General features: G+C 37.7%; 1 protein-coding gene across 2 annotated transcripts in view; it reads right to left on the bottom strand.

Annotated features, from left to right (window-relative positions):
* SYT14 (synaptotagmin 14) overlaps nt 1-17068 on the bottom strand; it is a 231059-nt gene extending 213991 nt beyond the window's left edge. The window contains exons 1-2 of one of the 2 annotated variants that reach the window (XM_004028341.5): nt 16835-17068; nt 2380-2427 (exon numbers count right to left, since the gene is read on the bottom strand). In XM_004028341.5, the coding sequence (XP_004028390.3) occupies nt 2380-2427; nt 16835-16847 (61 nt within the window). In that variant the 5' untranslated portion in view covers nt 16848-17068. The remainder of the gene's footprint in view (nt 1-2379; nt 2428-16834) is intronic. The other variant, XM_004028339.5, reaches the window with a different exon arrangement.
* Nucleotides 17069-17857: the final 789 nt, after the last annotated feature.

Genomic DNA, 17857 nt, shown 5'->3' on the forward strand with positions numbered 1-17857 from the left:
TGGAAAAACGAAGTAAGCCCAGGACCAAACCCCTGGTACATGATATAATCAGAGGTCTGACAGGGGAGAGAGGCTAGCAAAAGAGACAGAAACAATCAAAGAGGTAAAAAGAAGTTGTGATGTCTAGCCGAGTGCGGTGGCTCATGGTGGTAATCCCGGAATTTGGGGAGGCCGAGGTGGACAGATCACTTGAGGCCACGAATTCGAGACCAGCCTGGCCAACATGGTGAAACCCTATCTCTACTAAAAATAGAAAAATTAGCCGGGCATGGTGGTGTGCGCCTGTAATTCCAGCTACTTGGGAGGCTGAGGCATGAGAATAGCTTGAACCCAGGAGGCAGAGGTTGTGGTGGGCCAAGATCGTACCACTGCATTCCAGCCTGGGAGACAGTGAGAATCTGTCTTTGAAAAAAAAAAAAAAAAAAAAAGAGAAAGAAAAAAGGAGGTTGTGATGTCAGAGATGTCATTTCATTAGAATAATCATTGATACTAATTATAATTACTCTACATAACTTTCATATGATCTACTCTATGGAAGTCTAAGATAAAATGCAAAAAGCTTTAGCTCAGAGCATTAATTCAAAAAATATTCAAATACTTATGAAATATTCACTGTACTGCATGCTGAGAGGCTAAACAGAGATTCAGATACTTTTCCACGTCATGCCTATGGTGTGAATAAATTTTTAAATGCAGAATTAAAATTCTATAGATAAATGGAAGACAGCAAAAAAGCTACACTAATATAGAGAAATCTGGGCAAAGCATACTTTGAGAACTACCCGGATAGGAATAGAAACAGCAATAAAGAACAACAACAATAAAAAAGCCATGAAAAAAAAAGATATATTCACACCATCCTCTATCCTTATCTAATTTTCTCCATTGTAGCCTTCTGTTCCCTTTGTAGCCACAAAAGACCCCCTAAACATTTTCATTTTCTTACTTCTAGCTGTCTCTACTCTTGTTTTGATTCTCTTTTCACCGGACCACACCTTTAATAGCTTTTGACTCCAACTAAGCTTTACTGTGTCTTTGGCTATCCCAGCAAATTAAAAGTTTTAAAAAGTTTTAGTGGGACTGGATAATAACTATAAAATTATTTTAAACATTTTTAGTAATTCTGGATTTATGTATACAGCAGAAAACTACAAATGTTTATGTAGAGAAATAAAACAATGCGTAAATTTGTCTATCCCCTACCTCCATTTTAGGTAAGAAGCACAAATCAACAATAGTTATAGCATGAGAATCACAATCCTAAATTTGAGATTTCATGAAACTGACTTCAATTTCCTCCTTTGTGGTACTAGAGAAAAGGTATATGGAAAAACTATACTGTAATAAAGGAAGAAGATTTTAAATGAACAGCAATTGTATGCAATGACTCACAGATAAACTAGTATGACCATATCAACAATAGTCACATAAATTCACCTAAAAAGGATTAAAAATTTTTTCAAGTCTAAAGAAGCTGAGGCTTTTCAGAGCTGTTAAAGACTTACTGAAAATATGCTAATATTTTCCTGCCATGCCTCTCATACCCAGGTATCACAAATAATGACACTGCTCCAAACTTCCTTAAAGTGAAATATTAGGGATGGGAGGAGTGCTGTTAGTTGGCTAGACTCAGGAGGGCCAAACAGAGTCTGAAGAGAGATGCAAGAAAAGAAAGTGCCCCAAGTTTAAAAAGAGACAAGAGTAGTAAATTTATGAGGATTTCTTCCCCTGACCTCCCCAGGAATATCTTTCCTTCATATGATTTCATAGATTTGTGATTACTTATAAGGAGTTGTGGGGACTCCCAAGGTTCTCCTGATTCTTCCAAATCTAGAGAATACCTGATTCCTTGCCTCCCACCTAGTAACTGAATTACCTTTCCTGGGGCCACTTTGTTGAACCACCCAGTTGTCAGGTGGCTCCTTCTAAGGAAGCATAGACAGTTGTTGGTGTCAAAGGATGTTGTGGTCTTTGGATATGTTCCCGATTTGAATTTCAACCAACTCCTCACATCTCTCTGATGGGGTACAGTAATAGAACAGAAGTCAATGGGAGATCAGCATGCACTCAGATTCCAGAGTCTGAAAGGGAACAAAAATCAAACCCTCCATTCTTTGCCTCTTCACCATGTCTAACAACCAATATGCTAGAAACCAGGCTTTATTAGCCCATCAAAACTAAATATAAAGCAACAACTCTCAATAATCACATAATAAGTAATATGCACTTTACTAATGCTTAAGTCCGTAAGACAAATGTTAATATTTACTAAAATTTACACTTTATAAATACAAATTATCCACCATCCTACTAAAATCTATTATACACTTTGAAAGTATTCATTTAGTATTTAAATAGCCATGCAGAGCAATGACTTACCTTTTCTAATACAGATAAGTTCATGTACTCCACAGGTTCTCTCTCCACCTATTAAAAAAAGTTTATGGGAAGTTAAAAACATAGAAAGTAGCACAAATCTCACTGTTACAAAGAATCATTTTAAATTAGCACCTAAAAGTGACCTCAGAAAAAGTTTCCCTAACTCTTCTCTTTATACTTAACTAAATGAATATGATAGCCTAATATCAGAATTTTCTGGAACAACCCAGAAATTAGGTCTTAGGAAGTCTCGGAATGAAGACACTTCATTCAAGTATGTGATTTTGAATGGCAAGCTTCTCAACAGCAGAAATCACATCAATATTTCCCAAGCATCTCTTCACATCGTCTAGAAGGAAAGACTGTAAGAGAGGACCCACTTTTGTATCTGAGCCTTAACATACACAGGTTAAGTTATTGAAAGGTCAATCCTGTAAAGTTACTATTTATATTTTATCATATATGCTCATATTATATATTCTCCAACAACCCACTATTATAAATTTGTAAAACAAATTTAATAGTATGATAAAAACAAACAACTTTAAAAAATATTTTGATTATTCTTTTTTGGAAAGAGTCTTTTGTAATGTTTCTTTTTTTAAAAATCTCTACTTATTGGGCCAAAAACCAAAAATACAGAAAAGTGCACAAATATATAAAACTTTCATGTAATTGTCACAAAGTAAGCACCCCAGTTGCTAAAAACCAAGGCAAGAACCAGAACTTTGCTGGCATTCCAGGAGTCTTTTACTCATCTTCCTAGGCACTACTTTGTGCCCCAGAAGTACCTAATCTCCTGAGTGCTATCATTACAGCTTGGTTTTGTCTGCTTAAAAAATTTATACAAGTGGAATTGTTAAGTGGGCATTTTTGAGTCCTACTTCTTTCAATATTAGGTTGGTAAGATCAAACTATTTTATTACTTGTAGTTGTGGCTCATTCCTTTTCATTTCCATATAGAATTCCATTGTGTATAAATATACATATATAGACATATATTCATGCGTACATATGCATAAATTTCAATTCTATTGTTCATAAACATTTGGATTGATTTGGGTTTGCTGTGACTAATTTTGCTATGAACCTTTTTATATAACATATGTCTCTGTTTCCCACATATGTGCTGTGCGTGCCTTTCTTCTAAATGTATTCCGAGGAGAACAGCTGGGTTTATGGGGCAAGTGCATGTTTAACTTTAAAAGATAATGGCACATGGTGGAAATGGATAAAGAAAATGTGGTAAGTATATGCGGTGGAATACTATGCGGTCTAAAAAAAGAAGGAAATTCTGTCATGTGCAACAACATGCATGAACCCGGAGGACATTATGCTAAGTGAAAGAAAGCAGACACAGAAGGACAGATACTGCATGATCTCACTTGTATGTGGAATCTACAAAAGTCAGATTCACAGATGTAGAGTAGAATGGTGGTTACCAGAGGTGGGAGAGAAGAAGGGAATGGAGAGGGGCAGGATAGGAAAAGGGGAGATACTGCAAAGGGTACAAAGTTTCAGATAGATGAGGAGTTTTAGAGATCTACTGCACAGCATGGTGACTACAGTTATTAATAATGTGTTGTATATTTCAAAATTGCTAAAAGAATAGACCTTAAATGTTCTCATCACAAAAAAGGTGAAGTGACTGATAGGTTAATTGGCTTGATTTAATCATTTCACAATGTATACATATATCAAAACATCACATTGTACCCCATAAATACATACTTTGAATATTCTAATTTATTATAAGAGTAATTTTCTCTATTAGTTACTACCATGTAGACATATTTCTTTCACTCAGAATCATGTCATTACTTTAATGTAAGCTGAATAAAATTTTGTAGTGTTCCATATATGTATGACCTTATAATTATGTTGTGAATTACTTTTAAACTTTCCATAATGAAAATATTAAATAGTCATTTCAGTTTAGCATAGAAGCTTATTATAAACAGCTTGGTTATAAGAAACAGAAATATCCTACAGAAATAACATGAGAAGTAAAAAACCATGATATCCACTAAAAAAAGTAGGTCATCTGAGAAGCAAGCTAAAAAAAACTAGAAAATAGTATTTCTATCACCAAAGTAGGTTAGATCTTCATTCTGACTTGGTTGTAACAATGGCATTGCTTCTTTCTTATTAAAAATACAGAATAACCACTGATTATCAGGAAGATAGGCTTTGCAAGAAGAAACACCTAACTTAAAGCTATGGTTATAAATGAATTATTCAGCAAAACCCCAGTGTAAAAAATAGAGTGCTAATTGGAGTATTACCCACAGATCACTTGCTGAAAGGCTAGAATGAAGTACACCTACGTACTACAGTTCTTTCCAATTGGGGAGATACTAGTCCAATGACTGGATATTTATCAAATTATGACAAAAAGCTATTTTTGAGACATTAGAAGGGTCATGTAATACAAACAACATAACTATAATGTATTAATATATTGAGGCCTATGATGTTTTCATAGGTAACTTAGAAATATTCTCCATACATATTAAGGCTTATTCTCTAGAAGTTACACACGTAACTTAATTTGAGTTACATAGTTAATTCATGTAAAAAGGCTGTACTTTTTAAAGCCTGTAATTAGAACTAAACTCTCCCCCGTATTTAATATAAATTGATTAGGTTTTACCACACACACCTAATCTTAACTGTAACAGCATTATTTTTACAAGGCTTAGTACGTACAGTAACAATAAAAACTACTACATTCTAAGACGTTTATCAAAACTGCAGAATGACAATGAAAGCCAATTCCCACTTTTAAAAGCATTCAATTTATCTATATTATATAAAAGAACCTCTTAAATTTTTTAAGTTACTCGAATAATCACTATATTTCAAATTTACAGCAATTAGCTGCCAAATTTGTCCAAGTACCCACAAAAGTCAAACAAGCAAATAAGACTATGCATGACCTTTCTTGGTATTTGTCCCCTAAATTCTAACCAACAAATAAGACTTCACTGATGTACATGTGGAACTCAAAAGCAATCACTATTCTTATGAAAATGAACAGGAATACTAAGGATACATTCCAGACAATAAAATAAAATTCAAGAAAATCCTGCTTTTAAAAACACAAAAGAAGAAATATAAAAAAGTCATATAAATTTATTACATTATTGGAAACAGAAATTGAGTGTTTTTTTTTTTTTTTTTTGAGACGGAGTCTCACTCTGTCGCCAGGCTGGAGTGCAGTGGCACAATCTCAGCTCACTGCAACCTCTGCCTCCCGGGTTCAAGCAATTCTCCTGCCTCAGCCTCCCGAGTAGCTGGGACTACAGGCACACGCCACCAGGCCCAGCGAATTTTTGTATCTTTAGTAGAGACGGGGTTTCACTATGTTGCCCAGGATGGTCTCGATCTCTTGACCTCATGATCCGCCCGCCTCGGCCTCCCATAGTGCTAGGATTACAGGCATGAGCCACCACGCCCAGCCTAGTGTTCCTTTTATCCCCAATCCTTCCTAAGACTGGGAGGAGTGTAAGGAAAAAAACATGCATTCTCCAGGTTAAATGTAAATTTTTTAATGTATATGTCTGTTGGGAAGTCAAAGGCTTAAATACTTTTTCAGTTAGAGATATGTTGAACTTTGTACAAATTTTATGTCTATTTTGTCTTGAAAAGTAAATCTGAAAAGTTTCCAAAAGAAATGTTAAATTTGTAATCAGGAGGCAAGAAAGACACTGCAGACATACCTTGACTTAGATGTGGTGGTTATCCAAAAAGTGGTGTACTGCTTTTAACAGTGTAATGCACAAGAGGGAATGCTTACTTGGTCACTTAGCCAGTATCTTTGGAAAGAGACTAATCTTCCACTAAAATAAATAATCACCCCTAAAATGAACTCCTGTATAAATACAATTTTCCACACATCAAATTTAATTCAAGAAAATGAAGACTGGGACACCATATTAGAATGACAGAACAGAAGACACTAGAACTCAGAACTACATTTGTCTAGTTCATAATTTTATAGATAAATGGAGACGCCCAAAAGTTAAAGTTGCTCCAGGTCACTAGTTAATTGTCAGAAAAAAAAATAGAACATTATATTTAATGTATTTTGGAAAGTAAATATTGATTTTTCCTCATTTTTATGAAAAAATGAAAGTTATGAAATTGTTTTCCAATCCTTTAAGGTAATTTAAATAGAACTGCATAAAAACTATACTTGTGGAGATAATACTAGCATTGCTTTTGAAATAATCATCTCAGCAACATGGAAAGGAGAAACAGAGAGAAAGTGACAAGCTTAGTCAAAGTTACCATCTTTTCCCTCAGGCAAACCCATGTAGGAGCAAAATGTAAACTGGCATAATCCTCTACAATTGGCATAAGGGGTGTAAGAGAAAATAGATGTGTGTGGGCACACACACGTGCTGTGATTGTGTGCATGTGTGTTTGTGTATGAATATACACATAAGTGTGACTGTAACTGGAAACTGGGATTTTAAAAAAATACACAAGAGGATCATTACAACATATGTACATGTTTACACATGTTTACAGAAGGAAAATATGTAGTTACATGGCAGCCCCATCAAAATACATCCAGGTACAGGCATACCTCAGAGATATCGATGGGTTTGACTCCCAACCACTGCAATAAAGTGTATATCGCAATAAAACAAGTCACATAAACTTTTTGGTTTCCCAGTGCATACAAAAGTTATGTTTACACTAGACTGCAGTCTATTAAGTGTGCAATATCATTGTGTCTTTAAAAATGTATGATCTTAATTTAAAAATAATTTATTGCTAAAAAAATTATTGACTGTCTAGGCCTTCAGCAAGTCCTATCTTTTTGCTGGCGAAGGGTCTCGCCTTGATGTTCTTGATGATTGTGAACCCATTAGGATGATGGTTGATGAAGGCTGGAGTGGCTGTGGCAATTTCTTAAAATTAGACAATGAAGTTTACCACACTGATGGATTCTTTCTTTCATGGAAGATTTCTCTGTAGCATGCAATGCTGTTTGATAGCATTTTACCCACAGTAGAACTTTAAAAACTGGAGTCAGTCCTCTCAAACCCTACAGTTTCTTTATCAACTAAGTGTATATAATATTCTAAACCCTTTGTCATTTCAACAGTGTTCATAGCAGCTTCACCAGTAGTATATTTCATCTCAAGAAACCACTTTGTTCATCCATATAAGCAACTCCTCATCTGTTCAAGTTTTATCATGAGATTTCAGCAATGTAGTCACATATTCAGGCTCCACTTCTAATTCTAGTTCTCTTGCTAGTTCCACCTCACCTGTAGTGACTTCCCCCACTTAAGTCTTGAGCCTTTCAAAGTCATCCATGATAGTTGGAATCAACTTCTCCCAAACTCCTATTAATGTTGATATTTTGGCCTCCTCTAATGAATCACAAATGTTCTTAATGGCATCTAGAAGGATTAATCCTTTCCAGAAAGTTTTCAATTTACTTTGCCAGGTCCATCAAAGGAATCACTATCTATGGCAGCTACAGCCTTACACAATATATTTCCTAAATAATAAAGCTTGAAAGTCTTAATTAATCCTTGATCCATGAGCTGCAGAATAAATGTTGTATTAGCAGGCATGAAAACAACCTTCATCTCCTTGTACGTCTCCATCAGAGCTCCTGGGTGAGCAGATGCCTTGCCAATGAGCAGTAACATTTTGAAAGGAATCTTTTTTCTGAGTAGGACTCAACAGCAGACTCAAAATATTCAATGAACCATGCTGTAAACTGATGTTCTGTCATTTAAAATCCCAAAATTTTAGGCTTTGTTTTCCATTTGTAGAGCACACACAGAGCACATTTAGTATCCTTAAGAACCCAAGGATTTTCAGAATCGTCAATGGGCACTGGCTTCCACTTAAAGTCACCAGATGCATCAGCCCCTAACAAGAGAGTCAGCCTGTCCTTTGAAGCTTTGAAGCCAGGCATTGACTTCTCCCCTCTAGCTATGAAACTCTTAGATGGCATCCTCTTCTAACAGGCTGTTTCACCTACAACGAAAATCTGTTGCTTAGTGTAGCCACCTTCATCAATGATCTCAGCTAGATCTTATGGATAACCTGCTACAGCTTCTCTATCAGCACTTGCTGCTTCACCTCACACTTTTATGTTATGGAGATAGCTTCTTTCTAAACCTTATGAACTAACCTCTGCTGGCCTCCAATTTTTCTTCTGCAGCTTCTTCACTTCTCTCAGCATTCACAGAATTGAAGAGAGTGAGGGACTTACTCTGGATTAGGCTTTGGCTTTAGAGAATGTGGTGGCTGGTTTGATCTGCCATCCAGACCACTCAAACTTCTCCATATCAGCAAAAAGGCTGTTAAGCCTTCCTGTCACTCATGTGTTCACTACAGCAGGTAGCGCTGTTAATTTCCTTCAAGAACTTTTCCTTTGCATTCACAACTTCACCTACTGGCACAAAAGGCCTAGCTTTTGGCCAGTCTCAGCTTTTAACATGCCTTCCTCACTAGGATTAATCATTTCTAGCTTTTGATTTAAAGTGAGAGGAATGTGACTCTTCCTTTCATTGAACATTTGTAGGGTTATTAATTGTTGTGTCTCAGGGAATAGGGAAGCCTAAGGAAAGGAAGAGAGACTGAGGGAATAACTGATTGGTGGAACAATCAGAACACACACAACATTTATCAACTAAGTTTGCCATCTTATATTGGCATGGCTCGTAGCGCCCAAAACAATTACAATAGTAGCATCAAAGATCACTGATCACAGATCATCATAACAAATATAATAATAATGAAAAAGCTTCAAATATTACAAGAATTACCAAAACGTGACACAGAGACACAAGGTGAGCACATGCTGTTGAAAAAATTGTGCCAATAGATTCATTCAACAGAGTTGCCACAAACTTTCAATTTGTAAAAAATGCAAATTTGTGAATTTACAACAAAATGAAGTGCAAGGAGGTATGCCTGTACACAAAAATGGAATTAAACCCCAAAATTTAGTTCCCTTAAAATGGATCTAAGAGTCCTTTTCAAAATCAACTGTGTTTTTTTGTCTACCATGTTTATTCTGACCATTAGCCTAAATCACCACAATTTACAGGTTCTACTTATTTCTTCTTGGTCAAACACTGAAAGGCTACTTTAGAAATGTCTTAAATTCCATCTCATCTAAAGATTCTTCCCCAAAGCACATGCATTAGTCAGAGCCTTTAAATGATCACCTAGCTTACATTTATAAACTCTTTTATAGCTAATCCTTATGCAGATACCTACACTGTACATCATAAGCATGAAACTACTAATGCAACTCCCCCCAACCAATTTAATCCACTTAGACCATTGTCACTAACCTCTAGACATCTTTTAGTTTTGTCCCTAATTAGACCATTCAAGGAGTAATACCAATTTTGGTCACCAATTTAAAACACAGTGTTACATAAAGATCATTGCTTCTGAATTGAGTCAGACTTCAATTCTAAAGTCAGCATCACCTAGTACTGTCTTTGCAAACCTGTGCTTGTTACTTAACCTTTGGAGTAAGTAAAAATAATAGCTAAAGTAATTTATAAAATAGTAATAATAACCTCAGGACAGAAAATAGCTTTCATCTTGTATACTAATTCTGATGGATTGGGAGTAGCTGCTGGAGTGGGGGTGGAGGGTAGTGTTGCCAAGGATTCTGAAACCAAGTCCACAACTGGCAGGAAAAAAGATGTCTTAATAAAACAGATGTCTGCTGCAGACAAGAGAGGGAGAAGCAGTGCTATTCATGATCGAGAAAATGAATATATGTTGCCTGGCCCATGGCAAGCACCCAAAAAAAGTTAATTCCCTTTGCATTCTTCACCAAGTAGAATATAAAATTCAAAGAAATTCAGGCTCTGGAGATGTTTTCTTCTCTTCTACAGTTATCATTGAATTTCAAGCATTCTCCCATGTAAATATTCCAAAATAAATGTTTAACTTTCTCATATTTCTTAACCTGTCCTCTTTTTTGAATTTTTTCTTTAAAAAAGAGAGGAAAAAAAAAAAAAACTTCAGGCCTCCAACCCTCTGGGAGTTATCCTCCCAAATTGGAATTCCTTTACTTTTTGCTGTTGCTATGCAATTACTGTAGAATTAAAATAGTCTGAAAAAGTCAAGTCCTTTCTATAATTCTACAAACTCATTTCATCTATGATATTTCTACTAAATAGCAGCCTACACTTTGAAACACATACTACCCCTCCAGCATCACATAAAATAAACTAGATCTTATTCACAACGATATCTCAGAGCACTTTATAATTTACAAAGCATGCTAAATATGGTATCTCATTTGATCCACATAAGTTCCTATGAATTTATTCAATAGTCTTTTCTAAGAGGTATAAATTTTATCTTATAAAATTAAATTACTGTTCACAAATTAATCCATTTTTCCAACTTTTGAGCTACTCTTTAACTCATTTAGTCAATTATGTTTTTGACTGCTAGATGCTCATTAACGTAACACAATAAAACCTTAAGTATGTGCTCACAAAAAATTCTACTGAAGTGAATTTTCTAGTCAATGACAATAAAACAAAACCTTTTTTTTTACTTCTGCACCAGATCATTTTTTAAAGCTACTAATATGCATTACGGCATTAAGTTCAGAATACTGAAGATAATTTAATATTCATTAAAACTTCTATCTCATGATGACTCAAAATAATATCTTGAATACCAATTCTAACATAGTCCTAAAAATGTGAAAATAAGAAATTGTTCTGAATACATGTGTGGCTCTTAGAAATTTGTTCATAAACTCCTAATAACAGCTTCCTGAGTTGTCACTATTTCCCCCTTCTAAAAAAATGGTAAATCAAGGCTTCTAATTTGATAGGTTCCAATTTAGCTATTACTATATATACATACAAAATGTGCATATAATCATTTTACTCAAAAGCGTGAAATGTTTTATATATAGTAGTTTGTTCATTCTTACATTATTCATATGTAAGCACTTTCATATTAGGTAGTAATCGACTAGGATTCAGAGGAAAAGAATAAAAGAATAAAGTCAGCTAAATGGAAATAAAATTCATGAAAACAATCTATTATACTACCACACACATACTATGTACGAACATAATATTTTCAAATAAACTGATAATGCAAATAGTATTACTCAACAAATAACAAATTGTATAAATTAAGCCAGTATATGGTTCTCTCTGCTTTCCCCATTGGCATGCACTGCTGCATTCTCTCTCTCTTTTTTTTTTTTTTTTGAGATTGAATCTCGCTCTGTTGCCCAGGCTGAAGTGCAGTGGCACGATCTTGGCTCACTGCAACCTCAGTCTCCCGGGTTTAGGTGATTCTCCTGCCTCAGCCTCCCCAGCAGCTGGGACTACAGGTGTGCGCCACTACACCCAGCTAAGTTTTGTATTTTTAGTAGAGACAAGGTTTCATCATGTTGGCCAGGCTGGTCTCAAAACTCCTGACTTCAACTGATCTGCCCGCCTCGGCCTACCAAAGTGCACTGCTGCATTCTAATACAACCTTAAAACAACAAAAAATAAAATACCACTGTGTCTCTAATGTTCCCTAAGTGTTTCTAATTTTGTGTAGTCGGTTAGAAAAGTAACCTTGAATAAACTGTAAATTATTCAAAAGTAAATCTATTGGGTTTTTTAACTGAATATTTCAAATGGCTTTTGAAAGTCTAAATTTTGCCTTAGAAACCTTAGAGCCAAAAGAAACCTTAAAGAACATCTCAGTATTCTTCTCATTATTTTAAAAATACAATATATGTATGTAGCAAACTATAAGGTACATTATTAATAAAAGTAAATGCACTATATATACACACACACATATACATACACATGCATAGATTCTCACTAGTTTAACCTTATTCTACATTTTTAAAAAATGTTACCCAGAGAAGTTAAGTAAAGTTAATATAGCAACGTAACAAGTGTTTATTTTTTACTTTGGCAAAACAGTTTGCAGAGTCTTCTGATACTCTTATGGAAGAGAAAGAAAAATGTGGACTGGATGAAGGAAGGAAGTTAGATCATTAAGGACCAGCCTTATCTCGAGGTTTTAAGAAACTCAGATTTGCATTTTTTAATATGAAGATAACTAGCACTAACTTGGAAAATGAATTGGAAGGAAACTTAACACTGGAAATGAGACTACTTTGAAAATTAATGCAAGTCTCTTAATGAGCGATAAGGACATAAACTAAAGTGAAGACACCAAGCAGCACAAATTGATTTGAATTGTAGACTTGGCAGGACTTAGTTATCAACAGATGTGGGAGGTGAACTATAATACAAGGTTGGTGTCCAGTTTTTTAACTCAGATTCCTGGTTACTTAAAAATGCCTCTCAGATGGTAAATCTGCACAGAGTGGGGGGGGGGGGGTTAAATTTGCATGGAGGCTGGATTTGGTGGCTGTGATGACAACTTTGGGACATTCTGAATATCCTAAGCTTAACATTTTGGATTGCCGAGGACATCCATGTGAAAGTATGTAGCTACTATTTGGAAATATAAGTCAGGAAAATTCTGTGTTAGAAATACGCTTCTGGACAATGGCATAATTTATGATGACGATGTTCAGAATTCCACGAAACAATGCATAGAAACTTGGCTTGAGTTCATACAAAATACAATTGGCCCCCCATATCCACAGGTTCAGCATCTATGGATTTAACTAACCGTGCATGGAAAACGTAGTTAGGCCTACAGTGGTTGTATGCGTACTGAACATGTACAGACTTTTTTTCTTGTCATTATTCCCTAAAGAACTATTTACATAGCATTTACATTATAGTAGGTATTACAAGTAGACTGGAGATGATTTAAAGTATATGGGAGGATGTGCATAAGTTATATGCAAATATTATGCCATATGATATAAAGAACTTGAGCATTCTTAAATTTTAGTATCTCCAGGGGACCTGGAACCAATCTTCCCCACGGTTACCAAGGGACAACTGTATTCAGGTACTATACAAAACCTAAGGGGTACAAAAATGAATAAGACATTAACCTCTAGAAATTTACAGTCGGACAGGAAAAACAAATTTGTAAATAAGTGATTACTAAATTGTTCAATGCGTGCAATTACGGCAATGTGTATAAAGCAGACAATGGCAACAGGGTCAAGAATGGAAGCCACTAGAACATTAGGTCAGGTAGATTAAGACAAGACTGAGAAATATGTAATCAAGAGAGGAGGAAATTTCAAATACAACAAAAAAGTGTCAACACTATCAGATTAACAGAGGCCAACACTAGAAGAATTAATATGCTGGATAGCAATTACATCACTTCATAGGCTAGGCTACAACAATGATTCCCAACCTGGTATTGCCAGATCACTGGGCCAACAGTAAGGATGTGTAACTATTGTCAATATTTCAAAATGCCTTTCAAAAATTGTAACTTTGCCTAATATAGCCTAACTTCTTTACCGCTGACTGGAATTATGTTAGCTCCATGTGGTAACTCTATCATCTTACATTTGTCTCTTTTTTTGATTAATAGTTACACATCTGACTGATAAAAGGAGGAAATGAATGATTACTTAGTAGAAATAATTTTGTGTTATAAAATAGGTTTACACAGAGAAGAAAATGAAAACAATCCTTAGTACTTAGAAGTCTAGACTCAAGGGCTAAAACACTGGGCCATAGCTAGTAAGAGTATGCTTAACAGATATAAACGATCTGTTCAGTTCAAAACATTGGTTAGCTAAGTAAGGGAGTAGTCAAGCTAAAAGAGACTGTGGTTTTAGTTGATTACAGCCTCGCTCTGTGCCAACATGAAGCTCCAAAAAAACCTATTCTAATGTTAAGCTATATTAATAGGATTACACATAAGTGAAGGAGTGGTATAACAGTTTTGATGTATGCTATTCAACAGTATAACTGGAATGAAATGGCCCACTACTATATTCCAAATTTTAAAACATACAACTACAGATCATCCAGAGGAGGGAAGTGGATATTTTATCTAGAAAACACTCTAGAGCTGTCTTCAAATGGCAGAAGGGATATCATATATAGAGAGAATAGTGGGCTTTTAATTTATTGCCACAGAAAGCAAAACTAGGATGGGTAGACAGACGTTACTGAATGGCAGATATTCGGCCAAATACAAAGACCTTATGAATATAAGAATTACTGCCAAAAAACAGTGTTAGACCCATCATCATTGAATGTTTTTATACAAAGGAAAGATGATCCATCTCTTAGCATTCACACTACACTGTAACTGCATGTTTAAAATTATCTGTCTCTCCGAATAGAACATGAACTCTTTGAGAGAAGGGTTATAGTCTTATTTATCTTTTTGGCCCCATGGAATCTAGCAATGAACATTGTATACAGCTATTGTACAAAAAAAAAAGGTCTACTGAATTAATAGGTGAATGAAGAAACTGAATGTTTTAAGAAACACTTCACTGAAAAGATGAGACGCCCTTTTGGGCCCCTAAATTATTAAGATGTCCTTAGTACAGAGTCTCATGCAGAACTCATTCTACTTCATAACACAGCCTAGGAAGGGTGTGCATAATGAATCTATTTTACTATGTGATAAGGAGCACAGTTAGGCTAATTCGAACTACCATCTTTATCTGAAGTGCTAATATTAATTACAGTTTCTTTGCCAAACTAGAAAAGATATAATTCCTGATCTTTGTATTATGAAACCTTAAGCAAATGCTTTAGTATGAAAATATTTATGAGAGTATCTCAAACACAGAAGAATCTCTAGAATGTGAGGATTTAAAAAATCTTATTCTTTAAACATGTTAAGCAGTAGGCAGAGCAAAATGCCATCAGGTGACATGGAAAATGAATCAGTAACACTTAACTGCCAGTAGAAAGAAAGGAAGAACTAAGAAAAAACGGAAAAAACTGAAAAGATTTTAAGAAATTACGTTATAGCATCATATCTGAATGGCATCTGCCTGAAGGATTTTCCTCATGCTCTGCCTAAACCTTTCTACTTTCACGTGGTGTGGTAGTGTGGTAGAGTTTCACGGCTTCACAAGAAACTCTACCACAAACTAGTTGGGAAAATAAAGTACACAACATAAATCAGTGGGTTTGGTTTCTTGATTTTTAACCTTTGGTAAAAGGACAGTGAGGGAAACAAATGTTGAAAGTACTGCTGCAGATAACAGGAACATCATAGATTATAGGTAGATCTTATTCCCCACCATTTTAACTCAAGTAGACATTTGAAACTGTCTGAATGTGTCTTGCATACAATAGGTACTCCTTCTCTTAAATAAATAAGCTAAATGTAAACACACAGCTAACTCTACTTTGGAGTCCACATGATCCGACAAAAAGAAGTCCCCAGAGATGCATACTACCAGTGATCGATCACTTAGAAGGGAAAAGCTTTAAAAAGTTTTACTTAGGAACACACTTTCAATGTAGAGAAATAATGATATAGCTATAGGTACCTTGCACAGCTGCACAGATGAATATACACACACAGGGAAAATTTACAAATTACTTTCACTGTTTGAGTTAATCTAAGAGACAGGGCCTGGAAGATGTAATCTTTCACATAAATATCCTAGACGTATGAAATTAATTCTCACAATCTCTTCCTTAAAAACAAGGCAAAATATAGACACTTGGTCCCAGTTACATGTTTCTGGAACAAGAGAAAAATACACTTTAGTGTCAACTACCTTATCTAGGAACTTAATTTTTATTAAGCTGTTTTTCGAAATATGAGCATTGTGGCATTATAACACTTCATAGACTGGTATTTGCAGGATTCTACGAATGTGTGCTTGTTGTAAAGACGTTATTTACTTCTTTTCATGGAGAAAAACAGTTTTGAGTGTTGGGGGGGAACAAAACCACTTGAGGAGGAAATTAACCTAACCCCAAATTTCCTGGACCCCCTACAACAGCAAACAGAAGGGGAACGGACAGAGAGTGTAACCCAGCATCAGCCCGAGCGGGGACAGGGAAGGGTTAGGAACGGGACAAAAAACTGGACTCTCAGTTTGGCAGGAAGGTGGGTATTGCGGAAGGATGGTTTGCCGCGGCCGGGGAAAGAAAAGAAGGGGCAGCCTGAGCCCCCCGTGGCCCCTCGCTCCTCCCAGCCTGTCCCGTGGGGTCTGCAGGGCCTCACCCCGACCTCCACTCCGCGCGGCCGGCAGGAGGCGGCGGCCCGGACGCTGTACCTGCCCGCCAGCCCGCTTTGCCCCGCGTGCGGCCGCCGGGAGGCCGGTAAAACCACGAAGGCCGGGGCGAGCGAGCCAGTCGAGCCCGGCGTCCCAGCGGCGCCGCTCCGCCCACCCGCCTCCCGAGACGCGGCCAGGACCCCCGCGCGTCTTCAGCCGGCTCCAGCCCACAGGAGGCGGCCCCGTCAGCGCCTCGGCCTGCCGGCGCACCTCCGAGCCCCCCGCCAGCTGGGCGGTCCCGGTCCTCGCTCCCCGCTGTCAGCCTCCACTTACCTTCAATCGCCATGATGTGCTCGCCATGGACCGCACCAACTGGATGGCGGGGGCAGCAGACGCGAGGGCTGGCAGAGGACGCGCTGAGTCCGCCAGCGAGAGGGGCGGGGCCCGGCCCGGAGTCGCCCGGCTGCGCGGCCGCGAGGGGCGCCGCGGGCGGGGCGAGGGAGGGGCCCCGAGCGCCGCGAGTGCGGGCCGCGGAACAAATGGAACCTTCCCGGGGCCGCCGCTGCTGCCGCTGGCACGTGACGCCACCCCGCCCCCACCCCAACCTACCCCACCCCACCCCACCCCACCCCACCGCCCCCACCGCGCCTCGCGCCTGGATTCGAAACAGGTGCCCGGCCCGGAGAGCCACGGGCCCGCGCCCGAGACCCGCCCGAAGCGCGCCGAGCTCCTGTAGGGACCAGGGCCCAAGCTTCCTGGCGCCGGGCGCCCTCCCGTCCGGTACTTGGAGCAAACGGAGTCCATGAAGGAGGCGAGTGGCAAATGATGTGGTCAGGACCATGGACAGGTCTCCTTGGTTGAAAAGGATTCCCACCCACTGACTCTCAGATTTGGTAATAGGAAGTCTGTTTTGGTTTCGTTTGGTTTTATTTTGTTTTGTTTTGCCCGAATCAGCCACATACTCGTCTCAGATCTCCGCTGTGGAGAAACAGCTAGTTGGCAAAAAGCAAAAAGGAGAGAGGAATCCTGAGCACAGCAGTGGTCTCTCTCTCTCTCACACACACACACACACACACACACACACTCACTTGCACGCACTCACTTCACCCCTTAGCCTCGCTCTTGATAAGCCTTGCTGCCACACAGAGCTTGGCTTACCTCTTGGAACTCAGAGTTGGAATTTGTCTACACATTGCAAACGCACATTTGAAGCCACACAAAAGTAAGGGTCAGACGGACGTTTTGACAAAGCACCTGGAAAGCATGTCTTGCAGGTTTTTAAAAATTTGTAAACCCGTGACCATTGTGAACAGTCCCAGGCCAACCCTGAGCACAACAATTGGCCAGTTAGTTTTT

Source organism: Gorilla gorilla, chromosome 1, assembly GCF_029281585.2.
Source record: "Gorilla gorilla gorilla isolate KB3781 chromosome 1, NHGRI_mGorGor1-v2.1_pri, whole genome shotgun sequence".
In the NCBI taxonomy this organism is placed as follows: Eukaryota; Metazoa; Chordata; class Mammalia; order Primates; family Hominidae; genus Gorilla; species Gorilla gorilla.